At 38.6% G+C, this 26,063-nt stretch overlaps 1 protein-coding gene across 1 annotated transcript in view; it reads left to right on the top strand.

The window, feature by feature from the left end:
* Positions 1–10,749: 10,749 nt before the first annotated feature.
* Positions 10,750–26,063, top strand: part of LOC103771496 (protein kinase C epsilon type) — a gene marked incomplete at both ends in the record, with an annotated part of 32,364 nt that continues 17,050 nt past the window's right edge. The window contains one exon of the mRNA XM_008938796.1: positions 10,750–10,904. Coding sequence (XP_008937044.1) covers positions 10,750–10,904 — 155 coding nt within the window. The remainder of the gene's footprint in view (positions 10,905–26,063) is intronic.

The raw sequence follows: 26,063 nt of genomic DNA, 5'->3' as shown, positions 1-26,063 counted from the left end.
GGGAAAGAGGTTTGAAAGTTTTTTGAGAATTCTGGTTTACTTCTTTCTAAATAGTTGCACTAATTTTCACATCAAGCTCTTGTTTGCCGAGTTAAATTGCAATGCAGCATACCAAATGTTTGAATGACGTTTTGTATCCTTCTGCATTGTGTTGTTTCCCTCTATAGAGTCTGCTACTCTGTTCATAGGGAAGTGCAGTTTAGAGCTGGAAGAAGGGGCAGGTTTTTCCAGTGCCACATTCTGTAAGACAAATCTTCTTTCACAAGCGTGTGCAATGGCAAAATTTTATTGTTGTGTGGGGAGAGAGGAAAGCTCTATACATCTGTGCCTTCTTTTCTTACAAAGATTCTAGCTTTTTGGTGATTTTCTGAGTGAAATTCTAATTCTGAAGTTGTAAACTGTTTGTGAAATTTAAATATAAATTTAAATATAAAACACAGTTGTGTATTTCTGCTGTAGTGTCCATTTTGCCTGGTCCTTTTATATGTGATTGGAATTCATATGTCACTAGACATCTTTTTCTGGGTAGCTTCTACGCAAGTGACTTGTTGGTAAAGACATTGTAGCTTCCTCATGGATCATGACTGACAGTTTCATAAATCTGAAAAGAAAGCTGCTACTTTTCAGTCAGTTGATTGCATCCCTAGAAACAAAAGGCAATATATAGTTGCAGTATATAGTGACTGTGATATGGGGACTTACCCACTGAGCTAATCACTTCTGGTTTTTTTTCAACAATAATGGATAATTTCTCAGAAAGTGTTTGCTGGATGAGTATTTTGTCCCATAATTTTCCTTAACTGGGTTTTTTCCTTTTGAAGCCACTGCTTCTGGACCAACCAGCTGTGCTCCCCAGAGTGTTCCCTATTAGTTGCGTAGCTTCTGATTCATTTCCATGTGTGCTCAAAAACATAAACTAGATGTCCTGGCAGCATCAGAAAACAGGAATTGCAAGGACAAGAAAGGTTCCAGAATCAGCCTAGGGACTGAGGAGTCACCTAGGATACGTGCCATCTCTGTCTAAGCAACTTAGTAGAATATAAGCAAGTTAAAAGTTGTGCTTAGAAGTTCTAAATTGCCTTCAAAAAATATGTAGTTAGTTCTGATTTGAAGACTATGCTTTTCCTATAAGAATCAGAACAAAGGAATATTAATAGCTGCCTGCACATTGTAACATTTTCTGCATAATGACATTTTGCAGACTTGATATGATTTTCTGCCATGTGCATCAAGCCATTAAATGAGAGATCTTTTAAAATTATCTTACCAGAACGATCCCTTTTTCCAAACAACACCAAAAGAAGATGAGAGATCAAAGAATTTCATTAAAGGCGCTTTTCACAGCTTATCTGTCATCAAATGAAGGTATTAGGGAAAAGGCCTGAGAAGCTTTTCCTACTTGATACCCCTTTTGAAGTGGCCAGAACTACAGAACACACCATTTCTGCAGAGGATTCCAGTTGTGTTTCTCCCTTGTATGATAGGAAGGGCACAAAGAGCATGTTACAGCAGCTGGCACACTTCTGGGGTCCCTGCTCTCAAGGCTTGCTTGAGCTTTCAGGGAGCAGGGTTGCCAGCCCAGGGAGCAGCAGTCCTTCCCTGAGCTGACCCTGGAGCTTGTGACTACAGAACACTGCAGCTTACAGCAGGCTGAAAGATTTTCACTGGCTCCAAGAAGAATCCAGTGACAACAAAACACATATCTCTCCAGGATGATTTGGGGTTAGAGATTTTCCCAAAGTGAGAGGTCCTTTTGTTTCAGTTACTTTCTAAGGTTAGATGGTAGGGGATCAAGCTGATGAAACAGCAATGCTTATAATTTGTTCTGCATCTTCATTGGATAGCCTCAGCTAACAAATTTCACATATTACAGCATTAAAAATTTAATCCTGCTCTAAACTCTGTCTAAGCTAAGGAGAATTTTATCACTAAGCCCTGTAGATACTGTGTCAGAACATTAGCTATTATATTACAGGTGCCACAGAAAACATTCACATATGCAGAAGGCATGATATCCATTAGTGACCAAGAAGAACAAAGCCTCAAATTGCAGGGTTTTTTCCTTTTTTTTTAAGTTTCTTCCCACTTTAAAAATGTTTCCACTCACATGATAATATTTTAGGGTCTTAATATGAAATTTTGGTGTAGTTGAGAAACTCAAGTAGCGGTAGAATTTAATGTCATATTCTCAGGGAGTAAAATGACAGCTCTATGGAAAGCAGGCTGACAACTTTCCACCTCCTGTTTCTGTGCTATATTGAATTAATCTAAACTTTGTCTTTTTATAAAAATAAGATTAATGAAATTTTGAACCAGATTTTCATTTTACTTGCCTTAGTATGAGCCTGGTACACCAAATAATCCAATGCGTAGTACATTTGGTCCAGGTAATAATCTGACAGAATTTGTTATCTGAAAAAAACAATAGGAACTCTGTATTCAAACATCATGTATTTGTAAATTATTCAGGAAAAAGCTTTGTGTAAGGGACATCACCTTCATCTGTTACTCTGATGTGTATGTGATTGTTAGTTGCAGATTCTAGGATATAGGTTTTATTCATATCCGTCCTTTATTGTATTCTAAAATTTATGTACAAATGAAGACCTCTATATTTCAAAAGTGATGTTAAAGTCAGTGGATTTTACTGGTCACAGTAATATGGGATTAGATTCTTTGGATAATAGAAACAATCGACTAAACTTCTTGGAAAGTATTACCACTAAGGGGATAACCAAATCATGCATTTTTTCACTCGCTATGAATTTGGGACATGCTGCCCTTCCATCATTTTGGACAGTTTTAGAGTATTATTTGATCTGTCTTTGGAAAATCATTAAACCAGGTCTCCTCCTTGAATGCCAGTCTAGGTAAAACCTAATCATCCTTTGACATTTTTTGAAAAGAATAGGTAATATCCATGAGGTCCTGGGTAATGCTTCTTGCTTGAATCCTAAGGTATGATTTCCATAATTTGTGACCTACTGCTAGCACTTGGTAAGTCCCCCAGCCAGCCAGTTTATCCATGAGTACATACGCTAGCCATATTTTCCTTGTTGAACAGTATTATGGGATGTGTTAGGGGCATGAAAAACATGTTAAAAACACCATTCTGTTCAGTTGCAATTGATATTCCACAGGGAGGCAACATAAATCTCCCATGACAAAAGCAACATACCAGGTCTGCTTTATGAAGATTAAAGATCTTGGGCAAACATCTTGCTTAAAAAACCTTTTTCAGTGACTCACATTATAGATGAGTAAATGCTGCAATGCAGGTCCTTACAGCAATACAGTGTAAAGGAACCTCTGTACTGATTCTGAAAGCACTGTTTGGAAACTAATTGTGTTGTGATTTGACCTTGACATCGTATGGTATCGTAGGGTAGAAAGGAGGTTTTGAAAATTATTCCGGTGTCTCAAGGAGAGCCAGCTGCTCTTGAAAACATTTTCAAGACTTTAAAAGTGGTTTTTACCCCACAGGCTCTCAATTAACGTAATGTTTGGAGTCTCTAAGAGCAGAACAGAAATATTTTGTGATCAGTTTTATAAACTGAGAAATTAATAACCAGTTCTTCGCCTAAGAAACGAAGATGGAAAGCACAGAAATGTTCCTCTGAAGGCAGTATATAGCTTGCAGCACAGCTAGTAGTTGGTATATTGAGTAAGGTAAGCACAAGAAGTAACACGAATGATTTGCAGCAGTGAAAAGAATTCCCAGTGGTATTTTCTGTAAGTACAGAAATAGCCTCCCAGTGGAGGTCAAGGAATGCTTATCAGTGGTGATTTTTATGAGCTGATCAGATTGATTTCAGGAACTGATGCAATTTTCTGACCTGTGAGACAGAATATGCTAAAGGAATACTATTCACTGCTGGCTTCTCCTGCTGACAAGGGGACCAAGAAGGGATTTGTGGCACAGCTGGAGGCGCACACTCACACACAGCCCCTGAATCCCCTTGGCCTGCAGCAGACCCAAGACTTCTGCTTCTAGGTCTGTGTGGGCCAAATAGAGTCCACTCAGCAGGGCTGTTCAGGTTCACAGTTAGATTGCTGGCTCACAGTGCCCAGAGACTGCCTTGCAGCACTGAAAAGGTTAGTTCCCCTGGTCTTAGGTACAGCTGATCCTGCCTGTCAGCCGTGGGATAAGCTGGGTGACCTTGGAAGACTTCTTTATCCAATGTTGTGTGGTTCTCTGACTCTATGTTTTAACTTTGAGGTCATTCTTTCTTTCAAAGGAAAAAAAAAAAAAAAACAGATTCAGAATTGGCTGCTGGGCAAAGCTGAGTAAAACTGAGCAGTAAGTCCCTAGCTATAGTAGTATCCACCAGCTTGAGAGAATTTCAAGTGTCTGACAAAAAAAAAAAATCCTTGAAAAGAAAATCTGTATATGTGTGTTTTTTGTTATGTGGAAGATGCAGATACCCAGTGTGAAATTTAAGATAGCAGTTCCTATGTACAGGACGTTCATGCCAAGAAATGTGAGATTCATAGAAATCGTTCCCTTCTTATTTGGAACTCCATGAAAGCCCTGGTACAAAACAGGAAAAACAACACAATTAGCCCTGAGTATAAACACTGAAGTCAGAGACAGACAACATGTTGTAGTACCCTGTTGAAGACTGTTACTTTAAACTTGAAAAAGGAGTCAAACGAACAGGAGAGAGCTTTTTATTGTTTTCTTTGGTGTTATACCTGATTTTTCTCTTCTTTTTGTATTTATCCCTCTTGGGATTGTGGAAGATGAATCTGCCATTTTGGTTAGTCTTCTGCTCAGGGTGCTGAAGGTTTGCCTATAGTTGTGTGTACAGTGTGCCTGTGAAATTTCCTTAGGAGCAGGAAATGTTTATTCAAGTTCTGAGGGGTGGGACAGTTGCTGTAGTTTTAGGTAATTTTAAACAAACTCTTTGAGCATCATGTTTCAATAGAGTTAAGTAATCACCATTTTGTACTAGTTGGAAGAGAATTCCGTACATGCATATTATGAATAGAATATCATCTTACAGAGCATACCAAAGTGATACATTTATCTGACTTCTTGTGCAATAAAAGTTGTATCTCTGGCTTCTGTTTTGCAACAAGTTTAGTGGTAAACGTAGTCCATTATGTAACAGTACTGTACTAGAATGTGAACTATTTTGAACTTAAATTTACCCATATTTAATACACATATTAGTTTCCTTGATACTTTCAGTAGTGTCTGGAGAAATCTAATTCAAATAGAACTTTCTGAAACTGGGAGCAAAAAAGTGTATTCACACAGAGAACTTAGTTTAGGGAACTAGTGAGAATAAGGAAGAACTTATTCACAGCCAATTGTATGAAAACATAAATGAAGGGAAAAAAATGGTAGTTGAAGTAGGATGGTAAGATTTATCAGTTGTTAATTTTACTTGAGGAGTCATGTTTTGGTGCCTTTCCTGAATTCTCTGATTTTAAGTGTTTTAAGGGCTGAACTGTGAGACGAAAAACAGTATTAAAAAAGTTTGTTCTCAGGCTTGTAGCATGGATGCACATCTAAGATTTTAAACTGGGAGATAGATTGCATGATATATTTTTGTTTTGTAATATTTCAGCTGTACTGAGGCTGTGCTGAACTGCCTATTGGGTCCCCCAGATGGCAGGACTTGTTTGAAAGAGGAGAAAAAAAAAAGTCTGTATTCTTCAGATTGCAGTGATAATTGTACTTGGCATTATGTCTTTAAGCTGCAATCTAATGTTAATGAGATTTCAATTGGAAAATAAACAAAGGACAGAGAGGTTAATGACTGATAACAGTTTAAAAGGGAAAAAAAACTTTTAAGGGCTACACAATAATTAATGTAAACATACATCAAAGTCTTTCCATGTCTAAGCTTTCATAAAGGGTTTACGTAGAAGCTTGTTCCTCAACAATGGTATTATTCCACATCTAAACAACTAATAAACTGTATAGTGTCATCTGTTGAATCAAAACTGATTGGCAAGATTATCTGGTTTTACTACTAGGAAGGTCTTGATCATTAATCACACCTCCACAGAAAGGAGCTGGATTGAGTCTCTTATGGTTGTGACAGTTTATTACTATTGATGTTTCTGGAAATCACCCTCCCCCTTTTCTCAATTAAAAATATGTACTTTTTTTTTTTTTTTTTAAAAAAAAAGGTTGATACTTTATTGAGTGGAACTCGTAACATCTAAAACCAAGCAAATATAAACTGGCAGGGAGTGCACATAAGACATAGGCTGATGTTAACAAAAATGATATACATAGAACTAAAAATCAGAGAATGGTTTGAAAGAGGGAAGGTTATAGTATTAAATCAGCATGAAGAGTAAAGGATTAGTTAGAAGGATTTGCCATAGAGCTAAAGGTTGGCTATTTTGAATGTCAAGGAGATGAAAAATGAAATTGGGGGACAATTGAAGGAGTGGAATGAGAAAGAAGATGAAAAAGATTTCTAGTTTAAGTAAAAAGTCTCCAAATAGTGATAGGGACACAGACTAGAAGAGAGGTTGCTTTTGGAGTCTAGTTCTGATGACACAAACCATGCAGGAGACTATCTCAATTCAGAAAGGCAAGAGGTGAGACTAGAATAATAGAGATGTTAAGATAGGCAGTTATGAATTCCAGTATAGTAGTTAAATTTATGGTCAGAAAATACTATGGAAATACAGAGTGAAGCTGTATATTTTTTCTTTTCATCCACTTTGCTTTTAAAATCTCTTACCCATGCTCTCTCTGTTTTCCTTTCCCTTTATTATTTTAAGTATTCTCATTCAACCATATCTTTTGAAAAATTCAAGGAAAAGCAGGTATGATTAAGGGCTAAAATAAACCCTGTAGAAGACTCTTAATCGCTTCAGAAAACATATTAGCTTACTTTGCACTGCCTTTTTTTGCTTTATAGATGCCAAGAGAGGATTAATCTATAAAGTCTTTGTTTGCGATTTTGCCTTTTATTTCAGTTTATATAATTAAAGAGTTCCCAGGACTACTTTATATTTCTTTTGTTCATCAAAACATACTTCTCAAATGTTATGAAAATGGAGTCCAAAAATAATGCAGTCCAAACCAAACCCACTGAATTTTCTCTTGGAATGCAGTCAATTATAAAGTCATACCTTGTGTCTTTTTAACTGAGTAAACACTGTGTTGTCCCTTAATGTATAATTCTTTAGTGTTCACTTTATATTCTCCCACTTCAGTGCTTGACAATATCATGGTGATGCTTGTAGCATACAATAAGGATTAATATGGTTATTTCACAATTCCTGTTTGAGGATAAAATTGCAGGATGAATTGAGGATCTGCACTGAAGTCACAGAGGTCTCCTGGGGTTATTCTCTGTGTATGCTTACATTATGACAGAAAGGAAAGAGAGGGTTAGGAACCTGTATTTTGATCATTAACTTGTTGAAAGATAGGGGAAAAAAAAAAGTTAAAGTAGCAAAAATCAAAACAGTGTGTCTGTTGTTGAGGTTATGGGAAAAATGGATTTTGTCCCAGCTGATCATGTCGTTGTCCTGTGCACAAAAAAAGGACCAGAGAGTGACTTTAAGAAAGTAGTTTTCATAGGGACTTGAATATTTTGTCAAAACAGAGGGCACCTTTTAGTGTTGCAACTCCATCCTGCAGTGCATGTGCATGTTGTGCATCTTACTGTTTAACCCATGTTAGTAGGTAAGAATTTATTTTTCTTCTCTCAAAACCAAACCCTTCCCCAGCTTTACTGTAAACAGAGAACAGAACTTTGAAACTTATCTTTTTTCTATGAATTCTCATTAGAAAACTGAGATGTGCACCCAGGAAAGCTGGAAAAGTAACTTAAAATGTCAGTGTGTAGCAGAGGAGTGCAACAGCAGAGCCCTTTCCATCACCAAGCTGTTAATAGGCATGCATTTGAAGAGGTGCTGCAAGTAAGCTGCAGAATCTGCCAGAAATATCCCTTCAAATTGAGAATGGGATGTGCACACTAAGAAAGACATGTAAGAAGACAGGAGAGTTAGCACTCTACAGCTCTGGGAATGGAGCTGATTAACTAGAGCTTTTGTTCAGACTGTCTAATGACAAGATATTCTGGTAAACAACCAGGTTAAGTTTTTCGTTGGCTGAAGAGGCAATGTCCTACAAAGGACTGAACCAAAATGAAAGAGCTTGAAGTTTTAACTAAATGCAATTATGCACCTTCTGATATTTAGAGTCAGCAATTAGGCAGTCAGTGGATGTCAAAAAAACCATTGGTCCTGTTTGGGTCAAACATAGAGTATTTAATATAAAAATGAAAAATGATGCCAACTGTATCAGGACATGTTAGGAAATGACCCTGATCTATGCAATTGTGTAAACCAGCCTTTTTTTGTGCACCATCCCTACAGTTGGAAGAGTGATGGTATCACTGTTAGGTGCAGCAGCTCCCAGCTCAGTGGCAAATTGAGAGTCACCATTTGGGAGTCACAGTTGTAAGACAGCACAGTCCCTTTGCATCAGCATCATGTGTCCTATACTTGTGGTACAGATGCAGCAAAAAGGAAGCAATATTGGGAATGAGTGTGGCTGCTCAGGGGAATGTGAATTGCAGTTTCTTTTTCCTGGATGTTCCCGCTCACATCCAGACCATTGACTTTGGAAAGGTTAAAATAGCAATGTAAGAAAGTTCAATTTCCACAAGCATTAGGAGTAAGTTACTTTAGCCAAATGTTAGTCAGACACTCTGCAGCCTGTGGTCCAAATGGGTTTTGTATTTGAACCACTGAAATATATCCATGTGAAATAATCTAAGGCAACGTGTTGCAAAAGGAATCCTCGTGCTGAAGCTACTCTTTGGAGATACTCAGTCTGTGTTGCAGTGGTGAGGAGTGTAACAAAGGACAATGCTTGTATCTTCGTAGGGATGTTGTGTCCTCATGTTACATTACAGAACCATGCACTGAGCAGGACAAAAAGAACAAAGGCATGGCTCTGAAGCCATGCTCCTTTGAAAGTATGATACAACCAGAAATTTTGATGATATTCTTCAGTAGGCTTTCCTTAGTAGGGAATAGTAAGAAAAATGCTGCAAAAAGTTACTAAAGTTGTTAACAATATTTTACCAAGAATGCTAGTCTACCTGGATCCTTATTTTGATCCAGTCTGGCAGTTTCTGTGTTCCCAAGATAGGGGTGGAATCAAGAGTTTTTTCTGCATCCTCTTTCTGTAATCAGCAAAAAGTCAGCCAAACATTTCTAGCCCCCTCCAGTATAACATTTAGGCACTTAATGAGCAGGATTAATGCACATGCTTAAATTTAAGGATATTTTTAAGTGCTATGCTTTGAACTGAGCTGTAGAGTGATGATTAAAGACAAATCGCAAACATTTGTGAATTTCTGGACTCATCTATATAAACTGTGTAATCTGCAGGCTTGGATTCACTTCTGGGAGGTTAATTACCTTCCATCTTCTGTTGTTTTATTTGTCCAAAGCAATGTTGCATCTTGTCTTCCTCCTTTGCTTCAAGCTAGCAGAGCAGATACCATGAGCTAGAGCCAGACTGCAGCACGATGTGAAAGTTGGAGAGGGGCCCCTCTTGGTGAATTCACAGGCTTGCACACATGTGTATCATGTGAGCAGAGCACAAAATGTTTGTGTCACCTGAGCTGACACAGAGCAAGGAGTAAATGCTCAGATCCGTTCTCCGTGTAACACGAGAACTACGAACTGCCTCCATCTCTGTCTAAACTCCTGTGCATGTATAGATATTTTATGGTAAGGAAATAAAGAAATTGAAGTAGGCTTACAAACTGAAGTTGAATGGGCAAAGGGTTAATGACTTAGAGCTGTTAGTACAGATTAAGGAAAACTATGAAAATTTCTAAGAAACATTTACAAAAAATAGGATCTAAATTCTATCAGGTGTGTAATTTCTTTGCTTATGCATTGCCATTTGCATTGCCAGTTCAGATTATGAATGGTTCGAGATGCCAAGCACACATTTAGTTTACTGGTGTTCTCAGTTCTGACTGCTTTACTGAGTGCTTAACTTTTGGTGGTTTTCTCACCAAAATGGGGTGATTGTCTGAAAAATCTCAGTTGCTGTTCTCAAGTAAAGTTCAGTTCTAGTTCTCCATCACAGAAGCAGGCTTGAAAACTTGAACTTTGAGGTGGTAATCATCAGAAGAAAAGATTTAAAAAACCTGATACGTATTTTAATAATGTAATTATATTTAATTGTTTTATAAAGTTTGAGGCAATGCAAAAAGTCGTATGTAAGTGTTTGAGACTGGCAACGCTAGATGCCATAGCCTAACAATTCCGGTTTATTTTTACATAATTTGGGAAGTATACTTCACAAGCAAAGTAGCTGATAAGAGGTAAGAGAAGAACAAAAAGCCTAAAGTTTGCCCAGCAGCCCTCCAGTAGCTGACAGAATTTACTTTGTCTCTTTATTGCTATGGCTAAATTTTAAAAGCAATTACATCATTTAAATGTCTCCGTTATATAAAATGGATTATAATTCCATATGTATTTGTTGATGTGTGAGTTCGGTGTGTTTCTTATTTATTACCACATCTTTATTTTATTCCTTTTTTATCATTTCTCACTTTGAGACTCTTGTCTCATTTTTACGTTTGGGGGATTTTGCTTGTCAGCTTTCCCCTTTTCAGAACTGTAGCATTTGTTTCTTTCATTTCTTGATGTAAACACTCCAGTCGCCTGAAGGGTAGCTTCGAGCAGTCCTTTGTGTGACTAAAAGAAATTAGCTAAATAACTCTGTTTAATTAATTTCAGGACCGCCTCTTTTTCGTCATGGAATATGTAAATGGAGGGGACTTAATGTTTCAAATCCAGCGCTCACGCAAATTTGACGAACCTCGATCCCGCTTTTATGCAGCAGAGGTCACATCAGCACTCATGTTCCTTCACCAACATGGCGTCATCTACAGGTACTTGGTTTTTTTTGATCAAAAGTAAAGTATTCCTGAGGCTTGGTGTTGCCTGAAAACCGCTGTTACTTAGCAACTAGATTTAGATTAGTTGTTTGTTCCAATTTGCTTACATAGACCTTTTTTTGGCTGTTCATCATGGAGAACGTTAACATTTGAATAGCTCCGCAGCAGTCGCCAGCTGTGTGTGCCAGTTCTGTACTAGAGTCCAAATAAAGCGGGTTTGAAAAGCTTGGCAGGCTGCAGCCCAGAGGTGACCTTTCTGCAGATCGGCGCGGTCTCTTCACTCTCCTCTCGGTGCCATAGATTTCCTCTGGGTCTCTAACTCCCTGCCACTTCCTGAGTTTGTTTGTCCTAGTTGTCTCCACTCCGATACAATCGGGATGGCCGTTTGCAATGCTTTACTTATGCCCCTTCCTCTGGACTGTTTGGGTGAAGGCTTAGTCACCAGCAGGAAGTGGCTCTTTGCAGACAATTTTCATTTGCTTGCAAGTGCCTGCATTTGTTTTGAACCTCTGCCCTCACCCCCTAATCTCTAATCTTCAGCACCCATGCCCACAGAATAAAGTGCATTCTGTTGTGCTGTGGTAAGGAATATATTTGTGGGTAGGCTTTCATTATTGAAAGTAAGGAATCACTTTAAAAATTTTCACACTGACGTTAATGTGTTTATTAAGTCCTTTATCTTGTCATTTCACCCTTCCTCTCTTTTTATTTGTTTTAAGCAGCCTGTCATTGCCTGTGATTAATTCAGGCTTTCACAAGCAGTGTGCTTTACAGGTTTTGTGATGCAGGTCTGTCCTGTCTACTAAAATTTCTGAGTTCTGTGGATTGAACTGAGTTTTGAAAGTCTCTTGATATTCTCACCCTCTTTCAGGTTATCAGTTTTGATTTGGGGTAGTCGTTTCAGGGACAGGCAGTCTCAAACTTCTTGAGCAGAAACATCAAGATGAGGATGTAGAATTTGTCACATCCCTGGATTCATATTAAGGCTGATCTTAAGAGTATTAGAAACTTAAAGAAGTTAATTTTAAATGTTTAGTAGCCAGAACTGAGTGGTGAGAGCATCATAGGCCATTGGCTTTCCCATGACCTGGGATTCAAAGGGAAGCTTCTCAGAGAAGGAGTCTTCTTTCCAGAGACATAGCAAACAGCAGAACATTACACCTTCGGAGGAAAATACATCTCTCTGAAACTGGTCTTTCAGTCAAAAATCCATTTTTCTTTGGAAAACTTTTTTGCTAGCTGCAGCTCTTGATGTCCATCTTTCATTAACACTGGTGTGATGTTTGCATACTGGGTTGGACTTTCAGCCCTACCACTTTGCATAAGTTTGTTTTCAAGTGCTGAAGATCCTACATAGTTCTTACCTTTGCTACCTGTATCACATTTCTTATTCATTGTCTGTGTTTATTTCTATAGCAATGTATTTGTATATTTAGCTAGTAGAACATGGCAACTTCAGAATTTTTAAGAATCCATTATGAGGGAAACAGACAGCATTGGTGCTTTAAAAAGCGAAGGATTTTGATAATTTGTTTCCTTAAAAGGTCTTGAGCTTATTTCTTCTTCCTGAAAATGGGAGTTTAGACACTTTGTAATTAGCAGTCAGTGTAGGTATTTGAGAACCACCAAGAAAGAATTAGTAAAATTATCTTCCCCCTTCTTTATGTGAGTGTGCATTCATTCTCCCTCTTCCCTCCAATCTCCTCTACTTCAACATACATCCTCATGCACCTCCTCTCTTCCTCTTTTCTCCCTCTTTTCCCTTGTCTTACATGTGGCTTCTGCTGCATGTTGGCTTCTAGCTGCATTGAATGGCTCTGTGTGCCTGTGTTCTTTCTGTGAGTTTTTATCATCAAAACACTTCGATCCCAAGAGAAATGTCATTCTGATGAGACAATGCTTTGCAAGATACTCTCAACTTGATTCAGAAACTATGCTGACATGTCTTTGGCATGCTACAGTAAAACTAAAATTGTAAACGGCATGTTTTATTGGTTGTATTATCAGAAGAAGCAGAAGAAGAGAAATAACATGAGTTACAGGATGAAACTAGGAACTCAAAAAAGAAACAACGTTAGGAACAGATTTAGTTGTATTCTGCTTTGGCACAGGCATTTGGATCTGGATGTAGTTAGGTCCGTAAGAATAACTGATTTTCCCAACTAGGGGATGCTACCAGCTTCAACGGTTCATAAAATGTACATCCCAGGTACTCTATAAAATACAAGTAGAAAGAAGAAGTTATAGATTATCTTAACAGAATTAATAATTGTAAGAAAATGTCACCATTCATTCATAGTGTGCCAGGCCCTGGGAAAATGCATTTGTTGGTATGTTAGAATAGTTGTCTTGCAGAGAAAAGGTTCAGTCTGATTTTTCCATACCTCACTGCATCAGTTATTACAGTGTTAAAAATGCACTGGGATCAAGTCACTCCTTTACATCTCCAAAGCTCTTATTAGCTGGCAAACAAGGAAAGGAAACGGGGGTAAAAAAGAAAAGAAAAAGGGTGGGGAGGGGGAAATTAAAAAATAAATAAGAGAAAAGAAAACATGTGCTTCTGAATAACTAGCAATCATAACTACCTGAAGTGCCTTCAGATATTTTAATAAAGAGTACTTGTCTTCAGTGTAATTATATTTCTAGAAAAAACATTGTGGTGTGAAATTAATGGTTATTCTCCAAAGTGGGAAATGCTGCTTGTGTGGGCAATACTTCAAGGAAAATGGGGAACATATAAATAAACTAAGGTGTTTGATGGAAATACAGGTTTCAAAATAGCTGCTATACCTTCTGATCTTTTTTCAGCAGTGTATGTGGAAGTATTTGTTTGGAGCTAAACATAGTTATATTTTTGGAAGTAAATAACTACCTTTAGCTCATGCTTTGGCTTGTTGGTTAGATTTTTAGAAAGTCCTATGATGATACTAAATGATCATCTTTTATAATAACTAGCTTATCCTCATTTCCCCTGAAGTTCAAAGAGAGAGCCAGCTCGCTGTTTGGCAATAGAAATTATTCTGCAAGTTCACATCTTTGCAACTGGCCCAACAGTTGTTCTCAGACTTGCCCAATTATCTGTGTGCTCACTGGAAATACGTACCACCCCTTTGTTTATTGAGTTTATGTTGGAAATAATGATGAACCTCACCATTTACATATATATATAAAGATGCTGCCGTTACTAAATGCATTTTGTATGGTAGATAAACTTCATGATAATTTTCAGTGTGGCATTTTTCAGGGTATAATGTTGCTGCTGTTGTGTCAAAAACACTTCAACAACTTCACAAAAATATTTGCATTATCCGTGCCACCTTCCCTCTCATCTGGCATTCAGCTGTCAAGGCACATGTTAAGCTGGGACCTGATAATACAAGTGCAGTCAATCAGACACCAGAGAAGTTTCAGTTGCAGTTTCTGGCAATCATTTTTGTTTGTGTTATGCAATTGCACCACTTTGAAAAAATGTATCCAAGCTTCAGGAATTAAGGGCTAGGCTGCAAATCTCATTTTGCCTGTGAGCTGAACTGGACTTTGAACTTGGTGATGAAAGGTTGTGGACTGTGTTCACTGTCGCCTGTCCCTGTAGCCTGGTATTTTTGAAGTTAGTCATCATCAGCTTAATATATGTTGTCATACAGGGAAGGTGCAACAAACTGAGTGTTAAGAAACTGCTGGTTCCGTACAGCCCTCTTGTACTGACTTTCAGCAGTCCTGTGCACTTTCCACAGGTGCCTGTAAATGTTACGTGTTCTTGTTTCCTCTGCAGCTGTTGGCCTTAGGACAGGAGTACCCAGGTGGGTGTCTCTGACTCTCATGGTAGGAGTTCAAGTGAGGTGACACAAGTGGACCCCTCTGGCCCAAAATACGTACATAGAACTGTTGTCTCCCCAGGCAGGGACATCAGCAGTAGAATGGGATACTACTTCATTAGCATAAGTACCACTGTCCCCAGTCCATATTTGGTTTAGGGAGTAATTGTGTAAGCTACAAACCTTGTTTCAGTGAAGATCCAAAGGGCCGCTAGTTGCATGGCGTGTGATCTCTGGTGTGCTCCAAGACCATTCAAGTGGTTAAGTGGGGTGCTCTCTCTGATATACAAAAGAAGGAAAATGAATATACACGATACCAGTTCACCTGAGAGGGTGAAAAATATCTTAAGTGGGAAATTGGTGTCGTCTGCTTCAGGTTAACGCGTTCTTTTCGTTTCAAATGCGAGGTCTGTGAGATGTTGCCTTCAAGTAGCACAGCACCAGGTCATACAGCAGTCCTCATTTTTAACTATGGGTTATCATGGTCCTCAGCAATATGAAGTAATAATCCAGCCTGTAACTTGTTGCAGCTTTCTGAGGCTCTGTGCACTCTGTAATTAGTATGTTGGTCATGATGAAGGATATATTAACACTGAATTGATGAGAATACAAATATAAATATACTGATGACAATCCTTGAATACCTGCAGGCTTTTTCCACACACAAATACCCTAAGAACTTGTTTGAACACTAACTGAATTTTTTCCATGAATGATCAGTTTTCCCAGCATTCCCATTTATCAGGGCAACACATGCCAAGGTTCCAGAAAGAAGAACTACCTAAAATTAAAAGCACTTTCATTAGTGTGTTTTTATGTGAAATAAGAATATTTAGAAAGTCTGACTTCACTGGCGGTTGTATGATTCAGTGCAACCTTGGCAGAGTAACGAAGAGTTATATTTACATTGATGAAAATGTTGCATGGTCAGTGGTTAAGATGTTAAAAGTCATCCTTCTCCCAAGTTGCCTTACTCTGTTATTTCTGAGTAGCAGCAGCCAAATAAAATTCCCCTCCCCCACTACCTTTTTTTCTTTTCCTTTTTAAAATACAAAACTAGACATGAAGCATTTTGATTTAAATTTGGTTTTAAGTATGTAAAGATGATCTTACTGCAACTCTAAACAGTTAAAGGTCAAATTGGTGCTTGAGCTATGGTCCATGAAGGAGGGCCAAAAAAGATCTCGTATCCTCATATAGTGTATTCAGACCGTACACACAGGAATATCATGAACTGAAGCCCCTTCTCACATAAACTGCCCATCACAGGAGTCTGCTACAGAGAAGTTACAGTGCTTCTGGTGCAAGTGAGCAACAGTTTCCATCACCTTCAGTAAAAGCAGGAAGCAAGAAGTGAATTTTACTGCAGCACGTGTGCCTGAGCCCCGGTGTCTCTGAAGCCCCTCCTCACATAAACTGCCCATCACAGGAGTCTGCTACAGAGAAGTTACAGTGCTTCTCATGCAAGTGAGCAACAAACTGTTTCCATCACCTTCTGTAAAAGCAGGAAGCAAGAAGTGAATTGTACTGCAGCATGTGTGCCTGAGCCCCAGTGTCTCTGGTGGCTGCTGCCCAAGCCACACCACCTGACCAGTGCTCCTGGCTAGGTTTGCACCCCAGACTACATCCACGCTCTGCTCTGCCTGGTCTAGTGTCCGAAACTGAACATGAGCTCCAACAGGATTTTAGTTGGTGGCCTCCTGCCTTCTGTTCTTTTCTTGCTGGATCCAGGCAGGCCAGCAGACATGAAATGCATAAATAAGCAGGATGTCTTCCCTGCAGGAAAAGGCAGTGGGCTGGGGTGGAGAGGAGCGGGGCCAAGGGAGATGAGAAGCAGGAAGGAGGGTTGGTTCCCAGGCTTCTGGCATTCGGACTGAGGGAGTCCACCCTGCCATCTGCCCAGCTTATGTATTGTGCTAAAGGCCGCTGTCGTATAGGAGAGCCTTTGACAAGGTTTCCAGCTGTGGAAGGATGAGTAAAGGCTGTGGGAATAGGATATGAACCACACGGTCTTGCCAACAGTAGCATGCTTTCTGAATTTCTCCTGGGTTTGGAACATAAGAAAGTCCTTAGCTGGCTCTTCCGTGGGAGTTGGGTATGCAGAAGAGCAGTGCCGGGCAGTTAATATTTAGAAGGCTAGAGCAGCACCATTGACCTCATTTGAGGAATGACAAGGTACTTCCAGGGGGAGTTCCCGGTAGCGAGGTCAGCATTGTTTTTTTGCTTCATGTTTATTTGGTGCAAGATTTTCTTGTTTAATGACCGTTTGTATAGTGCTGTATTGTGTAAATAAAGCTATGACCTTTACCTTCTGATAACAGTATAGGAGTGAGTTAATGTTAAATGAGAGAGGGCAGGGAGTGGGAATCTGCCAGGGTTAATGCCAAGTTTACATTCCTGTGAGGGCAGCCATGCTCTGGTAGAAAGGGCAGCAGTGCTTCTCCACAGATAATAGCAGCAAAATGTTACAGAGCATATTTGCATTTATTTCTGGGTGGATGTCAGTGATTTTAGGTGATTGATGTTTGTGCCTTTAATTTTGCAACAGAAAATCTTTCTTATCTTTCTGTGTTCGATAGGAAGATTTTTAACTGAGGGAAACATACACAAAATAAAAATCTTACTAGAGCTGCAGCACATATAAAACTCAAAAGTACTGAGAGAAGACAGTCCCTGGAGTTTTCCTAAAATGCTGAGGCGCAGCTCTGTTTCTACAGAAACATGTACATCAGTTACAAACAAAATCAGATTCTTCAAACAATTTTCTAACAGAAGACAGAGAACACTTTTTTTTTTCACAGTGCATTGAAAATCTGAGGGTGCTTCCTACATGTAATTCTGCTCCTAAAAGACAAATGTTAGGGCAGACTTTTGCTGTACTCTTCAGTCATGTTTGTCTTCAAAGAATGGAAATTATTTCTATAACCCAGCTGCAGTGCTGTTGAAACTATATAATATTAAGGGTGAGTCTTTGCCTTTTTGCGTGCCACTGAATGCATCTGCCAAAGTTCCATGGTGAAACAGAGAAGTGCACAGCAGAGTTCTGAGGCAGTAGGCATTTCCCAAAGATTTTGTTGTGCTCTTGAGATTCAACAGAGAAGTTGGAGAGTAATGCAAAATGTTAGATGGAAACACGTGAGGAGTTCTATTTAGTGTTTTTTTTTTTAAGTAATTATATTAAAAATACTAAATAACCTTAAAAAAAAAGAGTGAAACACTTAAGTAAAGATATTTGCATACAACTTTTTACATCCTTTGGGCAGAAGCTTGCTACTTTTAGCTCAAGGTTTGCATTTACTCTCTTTGCCCTCTCTTCCCTTCCCCCTTTTATCCACCCCCTTGTAATAAAAGAGCTTATCATTCAGATGCTCTCCAGCAAACGTTTCTACATGCAGATCACTGTATTCATAGGCTGATGTTAATTCAGTGAGACTATTCATGTGCATGGTGTGTGTGGCTTCTGGGATGATTTGGAACCTTGGTTTTAACTTATCAGATTGAAGATGTGTTTATTTTAAAATAGAAAATCATCACATTTGAGAATGCAATGTTATTTAAAACCATATGTTATTTTGCTTACTGTTGCAAAAGGCAGTGAAAAATGAAAAACAGCCAATCAGAAAGTGGACACAACTGTGTTAGCACTGAAATTCTAAAACCCTTAAAAATGTCTGTTCGGGTGACAACTTGTACTCAAGTGTGAGAAAACAGAAATCATGTCATTCACCAGGGGGTTAACTAAAATGGCCTAATGAACTAAACCAGAGAAAATACAGGCAGTAAGAACCCCAGCATTTTTGAGAGTGCTTCAAAGTCTTCACTGCTACCAGAACGAGCAGTGGTAGGATTACATCAGGAAAACTTTGGACAGACTAGGTGCGGTCTCACCAAGGGAATCAGAAAGTGGAATAAAATGGTTCAGGTGGCCATGACTGCGCTGCAAATGAGATGAAAGGTGAGGGTTGACAAGGCTGAGTCACCTGGGGTACTTTCTTGTGTCAGAAGTAATGCCTGCTCATCTCTTTGGCTGCCAGTGTTTCACAGAGTCCAAGCAAGCAGCTGCCCAGAGCAGCAGAGAGTGGCACAAATGCATTGTCTTCATCATTTCCACAGCATTGAGTACATGGGGAGGAGGCAGATGTGGAGCAGGGTTAACCAAGGGCACCTTTTACTGAGATGGCAGCTCGTGTGCTTTCTGCATTGTGATACACCCAGGGATGGGTGGCACCAGCAAAACACACTTCTATCACAACTAGGTTGGATTTTGAACCCCTAATAGTATTCTAATAATAATATTAGAATAATATTTTCCATTCAAAATATTCCAATGGTAACATCCAGCTTAGGAGAAGCCCAAGCAGCACCTCTTCTCACAATGTATGCACCAGATGGGACTCCACTTCTTGCCTCCTGCTTCTAGAATTTGTTCCCAGTAGTCAATCTTGCAAAACAGCAGAGAGAGAGAGAAAAAAAATAAAAGGGAGATACCAGAAATAATGCCAGTACTTACACAGGTATGCTTTTTCCTCCAGACTTTAATTCCCTTCTGTTGTTGTATGGAAGTCACAGAAAATACTGTACTTCAAATTATGACAAGTGCAAATAGCACATGCAGTTGTGTACATGTTTTTAATTAGATTTGACAGCTGCAGTTGTAAAAGTTTCTTCACAATATATTCCAGTCTCTGGGCATGTTATTGCATCTTTAAAGGAAGGGAAGGATGGACTGCCTTCAACAGTAGATAGCCAAAGTAGCAGCTGGTGTGGGTGCATCTTGGTGCAACACTGAATAACACAGAAGCAGTGCCCAAAAAAAAATACAGCTTCATATACTTCATATGTTCAAAACATGGAATATTAAGGATAAAATTAAGTAGTAAAAAAATAAACATTATAGCACTTCAGCAGGTATTTACCTGATTTATTATAGGGTTTCCAAGGGAGATCCTGTGGTCCATTAACACCCATTTAAGAAAATGCCTAAATATATTCTAACAAACACAAATAATGAGTCAGATGGAATTGCTGTGGTCAATTAATGTGGTTAATGGATATTTAAAAGCTTCCAAACATCAATAAATCTGAAACGGCTCTAAAGGAGCACTTGCAGAACAGAAATAATATGCACTTAAGAAACTGCCTGAGTACATATTTGCCTGAACTTAATCACCAGTGAGAGGACAGCGAGCGTTTATGGTACTGTACACTGAGGATGTAAAAAGGCATACCAAACGTGTGCCAGTTCATTTGCTGATCATCTGTAATAGGTCCAAAGGGGCCATAACTATTTTAAAGAGGCCCCCGTTCTCGTTTATATGAGTCTGTAAATACCTGATAGCATAAAAGGCACCTCAGGTAGTGAATGAGCAGAGCAGACAGCAGCTCAGCAGTGCACCCCTTGGCACAAGGCTGAAGGCACAGGCCAATACAAGCTGGTTGAAGCTGCTTCTGCCAAAACTCTGCAAGCTGGTTTCCACAGACAATGAGGGAGAAATACCCCAAACAGAGGTGAGAGAAGCCCTTTGGACAACACTGGGATAATAGTCAGGTTCTCTTTTCATCTTTTGAAAATTCACAAAGGAGTGAGTGCTATGCTTGCACATGCAGTAGGACAAAAATTCTGTGTTTCTGTGGATGACCCAAGAAGAAAAGGATTTGGCTACAATATTTAAAAGAGCTGTGGATTGGGTAGAAGTTGTTCTGCCCATGAGCAAAACGATCTGAAGAAATCTTGAAACTGCATGCTGGAAATTCTCTGTGTGTTAGTAACAAAAAAAAGTTAACTGATATTAGTGAGCTATGGCTTATAAAGCCAGAAATAATTTGGTGACAAATCTGGTATAAGTCATTACCCCTACAGCCTTTTCTCCCCTGGCTCAGCTATGGGTGCTCTTAGGCCAAGATAATTGTCTGTATAAACCAAATCCAAGAGAGATTTAAGCTAACATCCCAAAATCCTGCCATAGAAAAGATGGGGTTTATTTTTTACAAACCTTATTTAATAGAATACATTTTAAAAGCAGTCAGACACAGTTTTGTTTGCCTAATTACAGTGATGGTAGCATGGGACCATAGAAGAAAGTAGAAAGGATGATGCCTGGGGCAGGATGGGCAGTAAAGGGTCAAACTGTGCTAATGGCTACTGGAGTACTTCATGTCATCATTTAAAGTCTGTGTCTGGCTTCAGAATCATACTATAGTGCCCCTTAATATTTCATCTGCTATACTGCCAACCCTTAACACAATGCTACAAACTGGCCACAGAGATTCTGCTAGGATCCACACTTGCTTCAGGCTTGGGCAATGTTGAGATTAATGCATTGTGTAAAACATGTCTTTGGGATATGGCACAACTTCTCTCCCATTCTGTTTTACGAGTATTTTGGTAATCTGTCTCAAAGATTGATTTCATTTTTCATTGGAATTCAGAATGTGATAATACAGGAGAAAAAATGTTGTAAATGTGATTACAACATGACATGGGTAGATAGAGGCTGCTATCTGGTGTATAAGAGACTGGTTCTTAAAAAAGCATCTTATTTACAGTCAAAGCTCTTTCTGACGCCAGAAGAGCAAAGCAATTTTACACTGGAATTAAATTGTACTCAGTGTGCTTCATTTAAAGCTGTCAGAAGGATGCAAAGAGACTTTATTGAACATTACAGTTTAATGAAACTGTATGTCAAATAGTTTTTCTGTAAGCTGTATAATTAGATTTCTTCCTAGTCTTTGCCCACGTAACTCTCTGGGATTTTTGTAGGATAATTTCTGATCTTGTCAAAGCGTAGATTCTGTTTAGCAGGTCTTTGAAGAGAGACCTAGTGGCTGGGGAAATAGAAGTTACAAAGATAACTCCTCAGGTCAAAATAATATTGTTTTAAATGTTGACAAGAACAACCCACTTTGGTCAATAGTTAATATTGCAATCCTCCTAAAGTCAGTATTTACATGCAGTGACTACCCAGTAAGTACCGAATGTTAGAGATTAAAATCCTATTTTAGCCTCCCAAATCTTGTATTCAGAATTGCCTCTCTCTTTTCATTTGGGCTGGACTATTAGGCTCTTCTCAGTAGCCTCTCTGTCTTCACAGCTGAAGGCAAATTGCTTTACACTCTGCTAACCTTCATGCTGGCAAAAGTGAATACAGTCTGAATTTCCCAAGTCGTGCCATTTTTTACTTCATGTGAGTAACCCATGAGTCATCTTTCCATTGCATTCATATTATTAAAAATAGTGGGGTGCCTTGTATAAGCAGATTTTAAGTGATGATGTTATACATTGGCACTAAAGCCAAAGTAGCTTTCCTGTACATGTGTTTTCTGGAGGAGATGGAGGAAGGCTGCAGGAGCTGTGTTTGAAACAATGCTGGAGCTGAAATTTCTTGCACAATAAAAAATTCGCTAGGAAAGTTTGTGCAGCCTTCTGGCAGATGTTGGGGGATGAAAGTAATTTGGTCTTGCTACACAATCATTATTTTAGAAGAGAATCTTGTAAAATATATCTTTCTGTATTAACATATATAACCCTTTTTAATTGTATATTGAAGCAAGGCTTGGAATTGGAACCATCAGTGCAAAGCATAAGCTTCTATGACCTCTGTCTGGAAGCAGCATTAGGAGTTTATGGATAGATCAAGATAAAAGGGCAAGGAACTCCCATTTTTTTCAGGCATCTTCATGCTTTACAGGCAAATAATAAAGATGCTTCATAATTTTGCCAGAATCCCTCCACTACAGTAATCTTCTATCAAACATAATAGACGATTGTTAACTCTACAGAATTTTTAAACCAACCAATCTATCTATCTAAGAGAATGCTTTCAGGTTAAAAAAAAAAAATAGCTTAAACTCACTGATTTTATAATAATTTCTGCAGAAATCTGTTAACCTGCTGTTTGCTGCTGTTGGTTTGATCCTTGATAAATACAGCAGGATTTGAAAAGCTTTTTAATTAAGAGCCTTCATAATCTTCCCAAGTTCAGACCATGTGATCGTCTAAAAAGATGTTAAGGCATGTGAACTATGCTACTGAAATCAGAATAGAAGCAAAAATCATTAAAATCTTTCTTATAGTGATTCCATATAAGTAAACATTTTGTTGGAAGCAACATTCTTGCTGAGTAACATCATTTCAGTTATGCTACATAATTTATTTAGTCTATTCTGCATGACAGTACATGCACTGCTCTGTGGAAAGGCTTTCCATAAAAAGACCCAAGAGGTCAAACCGAGACCAAAGTGAGGTTGGAAAAAATCAGTGTCTGTACAAAAGTTCACTAGAGAGGGGCTTTTTTCCGACTAGGAAAGCATTTTTCTCCATGGAAACACGATACAGAGCTTTAACAGGAGTCTGCCTACTGCTAGGAGTTGTATTTGTCCCCTGGTAAGGACACCCTTGGGAGCACAGGGAAGAGAGTTCTGATAAATTTGTTTCTTGTTTATAAAAAAAAAAAAAAAAAAACCAAAACTGTATATATAAAAAAAAAAACTTCATCAGCCCTTCATTTACACTTCCTGGGCATCATAAAGCTACAGAGAGAATTGACTAGTACAGAAAAGGCACTGGAATGTTGGCTTGTACTGGCCCATTAATGGCTTATTCAAGATATGCTCCAAATCACTCATGTTTGGCCGTTTTATTGTATGCCCAGTGTTGTGATTGCCAGACAAAAAATCATTTTTAAAAAAACAAAACAAAACATTTTCTTTAAAAGTTTACAGAGTGTATAGAGCTTACTTAAAGGAATGAAAGAAAAAGAAAACCAATTCAAGTTCTAAAGTAGGTTCCCAGTGTTGCCATGTTTTCAGTTTTTCCCTGAATCTAATGGTGGTTCCATCCCTGACAAAAAAAGCATTACTGAGGATGTGAAAGGTTTGTGCTACCTTTTACAAGCTGGCTGTAATATTTTGAGAGCTCTTCATCTTCACTGTGTGTTCTTATCTTTGAATATGTTGGTCTAGTCCCTTGGCTGAAAAATGGGGATTTTTGTGTGTCATTAGCTTGTCATTAACCTCAGCTGAATTAAAAAAGATAACTTTTGCTAAAGTTTTGAAGCTAGAAAAGGTGTGAGGGACACAGGAGGACAGGACTTTAGGTGGGCTTTGGAGGCCATCTGCTAGCACTGAGTAGCCTCTATTGTGCATCTGTGTTCAGCCGGTAGATAATGAGGTTGCATGATGAGTTGACTTTTGGTCTTATTGCATTGTTCAAGCAGGCTGGTCTTCATGTGGAAAGAAGACTGGACCAAAAGCACAGCATTTTCTTAGTAACTGCAGGGAAAACATGGCATCCCTTTCTCAATGAGTCAACAGTCTGTTTGGAACTGGCCATTTCCAAGGAAGGTGTCGACATTTGTGTTAGGTTAACAAGTAAAAGAATGTCACTTGGTATTCATGGAAGGAAAAAAAGGCTTGTTCTCTAGGAAAAAAAAAAAAAGTGGAGTTATTGCATAGGACAGGGATGGTTACATGCCTTGAAATGGACTGTATTTAGTATGACAGCAGGATGACAATGTACAGGATTGGATCAAATTACCCTATGCTATTGTAGCTTTGACTTCTGTTTAATAGTAATTTCAAAATTTATACCTTATCTTAATAGTCAGCATGATGGAAACAATAGGCTTCCAACTGAGGGGAGTTTTTTTGGCCAGAGTTGTGATTGTGAATGAAAACTCGTCTCCCCTATTGGACTTATGTCACACTAAAATAATACTGGTATTGTTAAGCAGCATGAGGTCAATTGACCTTTAGGCTAGGGGAAGTGTAAGGCTAACGAGTGAAATGCCATTGAAAACAATTATCTAAATCATAAATTCAAACTGACCTGGCATATGAGTCTATAATGTAAGGAACAAATGTAGAGATGTGGGATGAGATCCAGGACTAAACATCTGAAAGAGAGAGACTGAAGTAGTCAGCTTTAGTTGATTAAAGATATTCTGATCTTGTTTTTCTCTGGTGTCTTGACCTTACTAAAGTTCACTTACTATGTAATGGAAAAAACAACTGGTTTGACAGCAGAATACAGGAAATGCCTTCAATCATGGTCCACTACAGTAGCAGCTTTTCTTCTCTTGTTTTTGTTTTTTTAGAATGCTCTTTCTATGTGCCTGAAACATTGTTGGATAAAAATGCTTTGGAGCCCTTTATTTGGTGTGTCCAAGTAGAGCAATTAAACGTCTGGCTTTTTGATGGATATGCATGTTGGGAGTGTTTGCAGTCCAGAGAGTGCCATATGACATAAGTGAGAAAAGTGAAAAATTATTACAGGACATAACTTCAAAGCCTAGCAACTTGTGTGTGTATGTGTGTGTTGCAATTCCACCATGAGTAACAAGATAAATGAATGCAGGTCTTTTTTAAAAATCTTCCTTTATTGGATTTCTCTACAAAAATGGAAGTTCTATAACTAATATGAATGAAATCTCTACCTAGAAGACAAGAAGCTGGGAAGCAGCTTATACTGAATATACAAAAAGGCTAAGATTCATCTCACTTAACTTTAGGAGTGCAACTGAAGCTTCCATGTCAGGATCCTGCATGTCCTGGAGTGCATTTACAGTTGGTGCAGGATAGGCTTCTTTGGGAGCTCTGCAACCCACATGTTCTGTGAATCATCCTCATGGAGATATCTGTGGAGATGGCTGTGGAGGGAGCATGGGGCAAACTGTGGTACCTCAATTAAACCCTAATGTCTGGTGGGATAACTCTGGGTCAGAACCCTGGAAAATAAAGGAAAGGAAATGACCATAAAACTAGAGCAAAATGTTTCAGAGCTCTAGTTACTTTCATGTTTAAGGTAAATTTCAAAAATAGATGGAATTCTGGACAATGACATTATATCATTTTCTTCTGTCTTTCCTAATACCTATATAAGGTGCTAATATATCCTTGTTGTGGGTTATTAAGAGTTACAAGACTTCATTGCTGAGACAGCTGAACGAGAATGCTACAGAAATGCAAGATGCTACCTGGATAAACATGCCTTTGTTGGCTGTATGGTTTTTTGCTTTGTGTAAAAAAGCTTCACTCAAAAACAGGAAAGAGAAGAAAGAATTTCAGTCTCTTTGGTTAGGCACAGAAACTGCATGCCTGAAACCCAAGTACTCTTCATTGTGTTTGCATAATTTGTATTCCTTTATTGTTCAAATGATAGTGATTTTGTCATCCTACCTGCTGAGGTCACTGAGGGGGAAAAAAAAATACCGTTGCTTTTGGTTTCCAAACAAAGAGTTTTGAACACATCCAAACTTAATCATTTTGCCTAGTGATAAATTTGCTTTCTAAGGTTCTGGTAACATTTTTCCAGAACTGAGTTTTCAAAACTTGATCTGAC

The sequence above is a fragment of the Merops nubicus genome, unplaced genomic scaffold, assembly GCF_000691845.1.
Source record: "Merops nubicus isolate BGI_N331 unplaced genomic scaffold, ASM69184v1 scaffold18004, whole genome shotgun sequence".
Classification (NCBI taxonomy): Eukaryota; Metazoa; Chordata; class Aves; order Coraciiformes; family Meropidae; genus Merops; species Merops nubicus.
Note: the sequence above shows the minus strand (reverse complement) of the source record. Positions and strands in the feature narration are given on the sequence as shown.